Raw genomic sequence first — 12198 nt, 5'->3', positions numbered from 1 at the left:
GTCTTAGTCCCAGCATCTTTTTGTGGTGGTAAATAGAAGGCTATGAATAATATAGATGTGAACTCCTGGTAGATAGTGTGATCTATAGCTTATCATGAGGTATTCTACCTCAGGCGAGGAATACCTCGACACTTCTTTAATATTAGACATTGCGTACCAGCAGTTATTGACAAATAGACACACACCCCCACCCCTTGTCTTACCAGACGTAGCTGCTCTGTCCTGCTGAAAAACAGAGAAGCCAGCCCGCTCTATAGAATCCTTGTTGTACAGTCAAGGCTTGGTGAAACATAAGATAGTTTTTAATATCACGCTGGAAGGATTTTCTTAATAAGCACCAGAGGTGTGGACTCGAGTCAGACCCGAGTCACAAACATGATGACTTGCAACTCGACTTTAACACCAATGACTCGTGACTTGACTTTGACTTGAGCCTTATGACTCGACCTGACACCCTCCCCAAGCCCAAATATAAAAAATTATGCTATTTACATTTTTTTTTAAGTGTGCAGCACATCAACTCTTCATTTAACGGATTACAGTTTGAATCGGACAGCGGCCAATCAAGTTGTGCGTGGCAGTGCATAGGAACGTTGGCGGGTGAATTCAGATGGAGCCCTTGGAAAGATGATACCCACAATTATTATTTTCTGACATAAAGATGAAGCTGTGTCAACAAAAAAAGGATTGCAACTTGCAAAACATGCAGGAAGAAAACTAGACGGAAGGCGCAACAATTTCCAACTTTATTTGACATTTAAAGCTGCACAAAAAAACGGTAAGACGTGGCTAATATAGCCGACAGCTATATATTTTATTACTTTACTAGAGTATCATGTTACACAGTCAGTCAGTGCGGGAATGTGATCATTGCACCCAAGATTGAGCTACAACTGGCTAGGCAGTTTGTAGCCTAAATCCTGCCTGATGTTACTGCTGTTCCTAAAACAAGGTTGGGCGATTGTGTACACGCCTACATCGCCCGAATGCACCCCACAGTGATCCTCGATAGTTGATCACTATTGGGGGGGGGGGGGGGTCTTCCATGGAAATATAACGTTTATTTGGAAAGTAATAAATATATAGATGATTTGCGTAAATGTAATATACTAACTCTTACTCTTGTTCAAAATATGAAATGGTATTACATTTGGTGAAGAGCACATTATGACTTGTTTAGGACTCGAAGTTTCGGACTTGAGACTTGCCTTCTTGACTTGGTACTTGAGTGCTAAGACTTGAGACTTAATTGTGACTTGTAAAACAATGACTTGGTCCCACCTCTGATAAGCACTGATGTGACGTCTAAAAGTCTGACTAACCAAGGTGGGTGTGCACGTCAATTAGTCAGTGCATTCTCTCAGTCATTTACATCAACCTTCTCTAGTTCTCATTAAATGATTTGAGTCATAGTGAGTGAGTGGTGTGGTTTCATAGCTGGCTGACCTGACAGGTAATGTCCTCTGTAGCTCAGTTGGTAGAGCAGGGCGCTTGCAATGTCAAGATAGTCGGTTTGATTCCCGGGACCAACCATATGTAAAATGTATGCAATAGCTTTTATTATTATACTGTATATTATTATGACGTGAGTAGGTGGAGCCCACCGTGTTTTAATAGGACACAGCACTGCCCACACTGTACCCGTCTGCCCCAATGAACACAACATGGTCAATAAACCCCCACTGCCCTCCACCGCCATCAGGGTCCACTAATCTCACACCACTCTGTCCACACAGCTGCTCTACCTTTATTGTCCCTTCCCTCCTCCCTCCCTTCCTTCCTTCCTCCATCCATTATCTCTAGTTGGGAAAGACACACTTTTACAAAATAGCATGCTAATTCAGTTCTACAACGAGTCTTTTTGGGAAACAATCAAAATTTCTTCTGTGTTTGAATAGCTTGTAATTAAACTGCTGTGTCCTTGGCTTCATTTACACACAGCATGGTTACCATGACGATGACAGCAGTGAGAAAAGCCATCAGAGAACTAGAGAAACAGAATCACACATGTGAGTAAAATTAGATCAGCTACTGTACGAGGCTTGGATGTGTGTGTGTGTGTGTGTGTCCTCGTTATCATTCATGCATTCGGCATAATGTAATACCTCATTTGTATACATAACTAAGTCGAGGAAGAAATTTGCAAGCCTGTTTTACTGGTACAAAACCTTTCTCTTAGAGTGGCGTCTGCTTTGCATAGCAACCACACACTCTTTTGTGTATCACGGAGGTTAGTCCAACTCAACATTAATGATGACATCAGTCAAACCTAGGAGAAGGCAGCAACAGATGTGCAGCCATGTCTACGGCTCAGTGTGTGTGTGCCACAGCAGCTCAGAGCGAAGGCTTTTTACCACTGAGGAAAACAGGGTGAAAGGACAGGAACAGAGAGGGTCAGGCTGCAGAAGAGTGCTTTAAATGACTCACAAAAACATAGTGTGTGTCAGCACTGACCTCATTGTAGTCCAGTGAGGAGTCGTTGCACATGGAACACACAGTGGCCAGCTCCAGTAGTCCATCATAGTCCCCGCACTGGACCACCTTGTCCCCTTTCAACCTGGGAGAGAACGCACACATTCAAAATGATATTTACCTTAACCTCTAACCATTAAACTAACCTTAAGCCCAAACCGCTAACTCTAAACCCTAAAATAGCCTTTTTCCTTGTGGGAACTGGCAGAAAAGACACAAAATTATATATATTTTTAACTGTCCTTCTGGTCCCCACAAGGATAGCGCCCCCCCCCCAAAAAAAACACACATTTGTTAGATACTAGCACACCTTAATTCACTCTCATAACTAATAATGGAGTAAATGTACAATGTGATTTCTGTACACACAAGCTGTATCTAACCCATCCAGTTGTGTAACTGCCAGGTTGGCAGGATGTCCATTGGGTGGTGGAGCACTCTTGATACATATGGGAAACTGTTGAGCGTGAAAAAGCCAGGAGAATTGCAGTTCTTGACACACTCAAACCGGTGTGCCTGGCACCTACTACCATACCCCGTTCAAAGCCATTTTTTTGTCTTGCCCATTCATCCTCTGAATGTCACACATACACAATCCATGTCTCAAGGATTAAAAATCCGTATTTAACCCATCTCCCCTTCATCTACACTGATTGAAGTTGATAGGGTGAACACATTTAATAAAACACCCAAATGTGGGACATGATGATTTTGCGGGACATTAACGGGGCAGTGTAGCCTACATTACTTATTTTGTTTGTTTGTTGTGTGTGTGGGGGGGGGGGGGGGGGGGGGGCTATTGAATCTCATTATAGAATATGCATAAAATGCATCCTCCATTTGCAACATCTGCCTATGCCCACACATATTTTCTCAATAATATTATCTATGTTTAATACCCTCAAATACCAAGTTAGGCATTCCTAATTTAAAAAAAAGGCCACCATCACTGTCAATCGTGATTTATAATTCTTTATCACGTTTTACCGGTGAAACGTCCAAACTAACTGCATCTACAAGCCAGCCATTTGATCCCAATCAGTTTCATAGGAATATGCATTTAGAGCTTGAATTACCGTTCAAAGAACAAATTAGAACAAGTGGTGTTAAAACTATAGCCTAGCCTTCCTGTATTTTGTTTCAATCCAAGCTGCCTAGTGGCACGCAAGGTTGAGTTTTGGCCTCAGGGGGGGAAAAGTGTGACTTCAGTTAACCATCCTAAAATCTAATGAGAAATGAGGTGGTGTTTCCGATGTAACAGTGACATTACTATATGCGTTACTGTTATGTAGAATACTAATGAATCATTATGTGGTCTTCTAAGAAAATGATTCAGCTGCTTTGATCTAACTTCACTAAACAAGCACCATTGTGAGAAGTGGCTGAGCGACACTCCGGTGCACGCCAGCAGCACTACGCCCCTGCTCCCACTGCACCAAACGAGCTAGTTGAAGCACACCTAGCCTATTCTTTTGCCTCGTGCAAAATTTGGTGATGCAGAAACGAGACCACCTGTGTCAGTTTTATGAAAATCTGTGAATATTTGACCAAGGAAACATTTTTTGGTTGGTCTAAAACAGTTACGAAGGGAGACTTAAAAACAGGATCGAGTGAAGTAGCAGCAAATATGTTGAATGAGCAACTAATGAGCATGGTGAGCCTCAAGTTTGACGAAATTACCTTAGTTCGTTCAGTCTAATACGGCTATTTATTTAGGCCTACTTCTGTAGCGCGTCAGAAGCATGCTTTTTGTAAGTAGTTCGGACTAACTTTCCTCTCCAAGTTTAGCTGTAATTTAACCTTAAAGGATTATGAAATTGGCCTACCTCGCGTCTTGCATTGAGCAGAATATCACCAGTGCCACCACGTTATGATATACATCTTCTCATAAGTGCAACGTGACCCCAAGAGATAGATTGGAATGTCTGACTCTTTTTCTAAATGAGTGGTGTTTGAATTTGTTGATCAAATACAGTACATGATTGTTTGGCTGTGGGACAAATGGCCAAAATGAGGGAGTGTCCACAATGAGAGACAGGTGGTCACCCTATTAACAGGTGACATCAATAAGGGATCATTGCATTCACCTGGTCAGTATGTCATGGAAATAGCAGGTGTTCTTAATGTTTTGTACACTCAGTGTACGTCGGCAACGACAGTAATATAAATGACACCCATAACATAGCTCCTAGTCAGTTTTAGAATGGGTAACTAGCAATAGGCTGGTGCTAACGCTTTATCATGGACGAAATGTGCAACGTTTTGAAGGTACCAAACTGTCTGTTCAAGCAGTTGGTACACAATTCGGACACTCATCGGCACAGCATAAGACATGCAACCAGAGGTCTCTTCACAGTTCCCAGGGGAAGAACACAGTATTAAATAGAGCCATGACTAAATGTAACTATGCCACCCCAGGTAACTCAAGCTAGCAATAAAACCAGAAACAAAAACAAGATTAAATGTTTGTTTTTTTAAAAACACATTACGGCACAACGAGGACTGTGGAGAGACATTTTTATATATTTAGTATTTTAATTTGCACTGTATAATTTCTTGTATTTCGTAGGTGGGTGGCCTTGCACAGGCAGGAGCCATCTCTTGTTTATGAAGAGTGAGGCAGAAGCAGGAAATTATGTAGTACTGTAGTGTTTTGTATATTATGTTATTTATGTTTTTTTTTGTTTCCTGTTTGGACCCCAGGAAGAGTGCAGCAGCTAATTGAGATGATAATAAATAGTGAGAAATACTACAACACACTTAATTTTCAACATGAGCCAAATCAATTGGTTTTCTACACAAAGTTTCAAAGGAAATGCTGTGATCTATTCAATAAACAAAATAGACCAGAAAAAAATGGATAAGAGTGTGGCGGTATAGCAGGAACAGTGGCATCTGGTGGGTAATACCTAGTACATTTACACTCCTTTATGGTAAATATTGCTAGCAACTTAAAATTATAATATTCTCTGAAAAGTGTGGGGGTGGGGGGGCATCACCAGATTCACAGGGAATACAATGCAATACATAGTATGGAGAAGCAATACTCCAAGCCACAGCTTCATACTACTTGTCAAACATTGAAAACTGATACTGTATACTGGTTGTCGGGGTGGGATTGGCATTGGTTGTGGAGGGTACATTGGTGGCAATTTTTCATGTTTTACTCATTGGTAGGAATAAGTTTGGTCAAAATCGGATGTTGGGTACTATATTTATTGAATATAATCCTATAAATAAAATTTCAACAAAATAATGTTTTAGGAATGCCAATCTTACCTGTTTCAGATCAATCTGAAATGACATGGAACAACTCGTGTGTATGTGTGAATGTGAGTGTGTTTGTGTGTGCGTCGGGAGCAGCAGCAGTGGCTGGTTGGTTGCATGACTACATGGCACACAGCCCAGTAGAGGCAGCAACAGTTGCTAGTAGAGCAACAGCCCACACAACAACCCACACTGCATGGCACTGCACCGCATGGCATGCCAGCCTGAGATTTCATATCTCAGTAGAGAACAAGTTTCACACCCACAAACCAACCAGAACAGTGATTAGGAGTTCATACACCTTTCTAAAACACAGTATCATCATGTTGAATTATATTGGATATAATCATGAGGGTTTTAATCAATTTATGTAGAGAAATTATAACGAGTGAACTGTCTGAAGGGGAACATTTGGCATGGTAATACATCATGAGAGCATAGTAGTTAACCCGTTACACTTGTGGAAATTGGCCTATATGGATAGGGCCAAATTTAAAATGTTTGAACCAGAAGAACTATAAAAATCATATGCAAACCATGGCAGCAATTGAAAGAGAACACTTTGGAGATTATGGGGAAATTATCAGACCAAAAGGTGAGGAAACCAGTTCCCCTAACAAGACTGAATCCAAACATGACACTGTTGATTTTATATGTACTGTACATTTCGCAGCATTTGTCAATAATGAAATCGGGAAACACTCTGTACATTCAGTAACATAATAAGACTATTCACTGAAATGTTGGATTAGGTGACCATAAGAAAAAGCTATTACAAGGGTTTGAGTGAGAGGTCTAACTGGTGTCTCAGTGGCCACACACCTCTCCAAACTATGCACAGTTCCCAAGTCATTTCAATACACTTTCATGACTCAAGGAAAGAGCTGTCAACTATAAGGTGCTTTTATAAGCTCTCCTAGCTTTGCCATTGAGGAACATAAACAAGGACACTAGATTTTTGTTTGGAACACAGCCCTGAGTTCCCAGCGTCACACAATTACTGTTGTTGTTTACACAATCCAAAAAACGTTCCATTATAAATCACAATCGTTGCCAGGTGGGCATCAATTGAAAGCTTATTCTATTGCCAACATGGCTAACTATGTTAGAAAATCCGTCCGTACAGTGTTAGGCTTTCAAAGACACTTCAGACAAACAATTGGAATTTTAGTGAATGGAGTCACGAGTGCATTCAAGTGCGTATTCCGCAGCTAATTTCCTTCACAATCCAACTAACATAAGCTCATTCTGTTCAGGGCGACCCAGGATATAAGGCATATCATCTTTGTAACTGTGGATAAAACATGGCGATCATAAACGTTGATACTGTAAATTACACGATTTTTCAAATATGGAAACGTGAGGTACACATTTTAGACTTACGGGTATGTGGTTTGCTTGTAATGACATCAAAACAGCATTTATTATAACTCAGTCTCATCTTTCAGAACACACACTTTTCTCGATTTACAGCATTTTCCCTTACTGAGACTTCAACAAATGTGCAAAAGAATCCCAATTAGTGGGAGGGATGGGGGCATCTTGTCGCGTGAGCTGCGAAGTAGAGAACCTGAGCTCTGACATGTATATTACTGTACAACCACTGCGTTCCAATTTAGGTGCTTATCAATGACAAAGCTGCCATTTTCAAACCGTATACAGGATGACAGGGGCTGTGAGAGGAAAAGTGTTACCAATAAATACGTCAGCATTTCAAAACCATGACATAGGTTGACATTGAAGTCGTTATTGTAAAAGAGAACGTGCTCTCAATAACTTATTACTTTCTGTACTTAACTTTGTAATGAAAAGCAGAAGGGATGAATACTGAAGAAGATCTGGTTCTGGGTAGAGGCCTTTGCAGGTAGTCATTTGGGGAATTAGACTAGAGTGGGCACTCCAGATAGCGAGAGAGAAGGTTGTCAATCAGGTTATACTGACATTATACAGGAAGGGAAGGACTGAAATCAAGTCTGGAACACTATGACTATGGCCCAGCTACACCCCTCCTCATCTCTCGCCGTGTTTTTCTCTCCCCATCTCTCGCTCTAGTCAGAGCTATTTGTCATCTATTCCTCTAGGATTTCTCCACAATGAGACTATTTTAGTAGTTGTCCCATTCAGGTGTCCTTTCCTCTCTGTGCTATCTGTTCTACCGTGGAAAAAGTTCACATGCTTCAGGAAAACATCATTTGCATTCTCCCTAAACTTCCCCAGAGCCGTTAACCATTTGCGACAGAGGAAAACAGAGGAAACCTATGGGGGCTGGGGGTGGGAATGGGAGTTGGTATGGGGGAAGGAAAGAGACTTCAAAGAAACACTTTACATCAAATGGGAAAAAGGTTAGGGGGCTTTTAACAGCAGGCCGGCCAGATGAAAGTGGTCGTTGTGGGACCAAAGCTTTTCCACTGCCGCCTGTAAAAATAGGTGTTTGGTTAACAATGGCCAGCCGTAACTTTGCTCTGGGGCTCAGTGTTTTCACTCTGGACCACACTCAACACACAATTTACTGGGAAGTGTAGGAGACATACTTCATAGTGTTTGTTTGTTAGTTTGTGTATGCATGGGCGCGTGTGCGTGTTTCCCACTTTGATTCCACAGTCACCACGAGTTGTAACCGGAAATCACAGTAATTTGCACTCTGTACACTAATACAAAGAAAGGTAGGAGGGGACACTCACACTTGCCCTTCAGGGGCATAGGTTGAGCCAGTTATAGAGAACTCATGGACAGCACAGCTGGAATCCTCCACCTTGTCCACCACAAACATCTGGAGAGAGAGAGAAGAGTTGGGATAGATAAAGCAGGTTAATGTAAGCTAGGATATCATCAAAGAGTATATGGAAACGCTGTGCCAGGGTTTCCCCAGAGTTCTGTACAGGGCCATGGGAGAGGTGAAGGACGTTCCCGCCCCGGGCCGCTGACGCAGAGGGAAACACACTCACGCACGCTCCCACACAATTGTAGCACCACTCAACTAAGGGCTTTCCCACCAAATAATGTCACACAGCAGGTTTTTTTTCCCAGTCCTTTCTTTCCTTCTCTATTTTTCCAGCAGGCATTGGTTCCTGTGTTTCCTGACCTTGGGACCAAACTATACCCTTAAGCTACCAGTCTGTAATCCTGGCTTACATAGCATACGATCACTAACGATCACTAACCACACCGTTAGTGGAAGGCTAAGACTTCCACTAACGGGGGAAAAAACAGCGAGCGAGAAAGCAAGTTGTTTCCCAGGTCAAGCTTTGTTTCGATGTCTGTCCGTCCTTCCCTGTGATCAGACTACTGTGTTGCCCAGAGTTCTGCTTTGTCTGTGCTAATGTATTGATTTCCTGTGTAGAGAGCCCAGCCCAGAACAATTAGGGTTTGGCTATGCTGGCAGGTCTTTTAGGCTGGCAGCCCAGTGGTGAGGGTGGGGGTTCTACTGTAGCCTTGGATCTGCCCCTTCTCTCCTGTGTGTGTGTGTGTGTGTGTGTGTGTTACATGCATGCGATCTGGCCCTCTCCTCTCTCTCTTGTTCTGGCTGCAGCGGTGATAACAGGTGGAATGGATCTGCTGTAGCTCATTTATGGGAGTGCATCGATTGGCTTGTCACAGGGGTCTGTTGTTCCATTCACACTGGCTGGGACCACTGAGGAGGTTACAAACATAGACACAGCCTTTGACTTTCCCCACATCAATATTCTATCTCTGTAATCACAGACTTCCCATCTGGACCTGACACAACCATAGTAACCATGGAGAGAAGGGAGGAGATTGGCTAGGGCGGTCAGGTCGCAGACACACTAAGGAAAATACTCCCTGCTGTCCGGGCTTTACTCAACTTTAAAGTCAATTAAATCTGGACGATTAAAAATGAATGAAGCAGTTGTCAAAAAAAAAAAAAAAGAGCATTTTCCCTTCAGTACATCTGCTGCTACTGCTTCTAGAGGGTGTGTGTGTTCTGTTTATACCGAGAGTAGTTTACAAAACACGTGTGTGAAATCTACTCCAGCTGAGAAGGTCTTTAACATTACAGATCAGAGTCATGTCTGGAACTGCTCATTTAGACAATGGGAAGTCGTACTCAGACCATTTCAAATGAACAGTGACTAGCTAATAACACTGGTTATCTATCAATTGAAAAACACTGCAAACGATGTATCCATCTAGTCAGTCTAGGGTCTAACCTGACTATGATGGCTAGCTCTATGCGGTGCTGGATGCTCAGGTGACATACAGATCCTCTAGGATAGATCGAGCATCAAGAACAACAACCCTCCTCTGCCACAGAAGCTTTATCAACTGACAATCTACCTACCTTGGGCCTCCTCAGTCCTCATCAAACAGTAACAAACTGAATAATGTGAATGAGAAATTATTAGACTGATAAATAACCACTGATTGCTGCCCCTGTGTGTCTGTGGCCCAGATCTTACACTGTTCTTTAGGAGATGAGATAGGAGCTGGATTCTGGGGCTTAAATCTTTTTTTTCTCCACTGATCCTGGATATGTGAAAGGGGATACCTAGCCAGTTGCACAACTAAATGCATACCCACCCAAAATGTGTCTTCCACATTTAACCCAACCCCTCTGAATCTTAAAGGTGCAGGGGGCCGTCTTAAATCGACGTCCACGCCATTGGTGCCCAGGTAGCAGTTGTTGTTGGGGTGTAACTGCCTTGCTCATTCCATCCATCAACCTTTTGGTTACTGGCCCAACGCTCTTAACCGCCAGGCTACCTGCTGCCACTTATTGTGCGTAGTCCCTGACAAGCAAGCTGATAACATAAAATACATGTCAAATCAAACTGTGTGTCATATGCGCCGAAGACCACAAGTGTAGACCTTACCATGAAATGCTTACTTACAAGCCCTTAACCAACAGTGCAGCTCAAGAAGAGTTAAGAAAATAGTGCTGGGGTACAGGTTACTGAGATAATGTTTTACCACATGGTCTATCAGGACTGCTATTAGCTTATTTGTAATAACTGCTATTTCAGTGTTTTTCGCATGTTGGTCACGACATATTTCTCTCACTTTCAGAGATGTGGTTTCCATGGAAACAAGGCACTACACGATTCATATGAACCAATGGTGCCTGTCTGTAGAAGTTGAAACTCTCCTCAATACAATTTGACTTGCCCTGTATTGTGCTGTGTTGGCAGCAGTACCAAAGGGAGAGTGTCCATGCTCTGTGTACTGGAAATGAAATGGTATGATGTCATAGGGGGTATTCACTCCTCTGTGTGTGACCGTGCCCTGGGATATCCCCTTGGCTGGGAAAGCAGGATATGACAGGGCTACGGGACACAGACGTTCTTATCAGAACCATATGGCACAGCTAGACCCAGCTTAAGGTCACAGACACACGCTTGCACGCACACACGGAGACATGCACTGACGCAGGCAGGCATGCACGCAGGCAGGCAGGCAGACACACGCATGCACGCACACACGCAGGCACACATGCAGGCAAGCATGCATACAGGCAGGCAGGCACACACGCAGGCAGGCAGGCAGGCAGACACACACGCACGCAGGCAGGCAGACACACGCACGCAGGCAGACGCACAGGCACGCAGGCAGGCAGACGCACAGGCAGACGCAGGCATGCAGGCGCACGCACGCGCAGGCAGACGCACTGGCAGGCACACTGGCAGGCACACTGGCAGGCAGGCAGGCACACTGGCAGGCAGGCAGGCAGGCACACACACACTGGCTGGCAGGCAGGCAGGCACACACACACTGGCAGGCAGGCACACACACACTGGCAGGCAGGCACACTCACTCAGGCAGGCAGGCACACTCACTCAGGCAGGCAGGCACACTCACTCAGGCAGGCAGGCACACTCACTCAGGCAGGCAGGCACACTCAGGCAGGCAGGCAGGCACACACACACTCAGGCAGGCAGGCAGGCAGGCAGGCAGGCAGGCAGGCAGGCACACTCACTCAGGCAGGCAGGCAGGCACACTCACTCAGGCAGGCAGGCAGGCACACTCACTCAGGCAGGCAGGCAGGCACACTCACTCAGGCAGGCAGGCAGGCACACTCACTCAGGCAGGCAGGCAGGCACACTCACTGGCAGGCAGGCAGGCACACACTGGCAGACACAGGCAGGCAGGCAGGCACACACTGGCAGACACAGGCAGGCAGGCAGGCACACATACACAGGCAGGCAGGCACACACACACGCAGGCAGGCAGACACACACACAGGCAGGCACACACACACAGGCAGGCACACACACACAGGCAGGCACACACACACACACACACAGGCAGGCACACACACACACACACAGGCAGGCACACACAGGCAGGCACACGCAGGCAGGCACACGCAGGCAGGCACACACACACGCAGGCAGGCACACACACACGCAGGCAGGCACACACACACGCAGGCAGGCACACACACACGCAGGCAGGCACACACACACGCAGGCAGGCACACACACACGCAGGCAGGCACACACA

General features: G+C 44.6%; 1 protein-coding gene across 2 annotated transcripts in view; it reads right to left on the bottom strand.

Moving 5' to 3' along the window:
* atp2a3 (ATPase sarcoplasmic/endoplasmic reticulum Ca2+ transporting 3) overlaps positions 1-12198 on the bottom strand; it is an 85810-nt gene that overhangs the window by 18711 nt on the left and 54901 nt on the right. For both annotated transcript variants that reach the window (XM_055879968.1, XM_055879959.1), the window contains exons 11-12: positions 8421-8509; positions 2455-2557 (exon numbers count right to left, since the gene is read on the bottom strand). In XM_055879968.1, coding sequence (XP_055735943.1) covers positions 2455-2557; positions 8421-8509 — 192 coding nt within the window. The remainder of the gene's footprint in view (positions 1-2454; positions 2558-8420; positions 8510-12198) is intronic.

This window comes from Salvelinus fontinalis, chromosome 2 (assembly GCF_029448725.1).
Source record: "Salvelinus fontinalis isolate EN_2023a chromosome 2, ASM2944872v1, whole genome shotgun sequence".
Classification (NCBI taxonomy): domain Eukaryota; kingdom Metazoa; phylum Chordata; class Actinopteri; order Salmoniformes; family Salmonidae; genus Salvelinus; species Salvelinus fontinalis.
The sequence above is the reverse complement of the archived record's forward strand: the minus strand, read 5'-3'. Positions and strand labels throughout refer to the sequence as shown.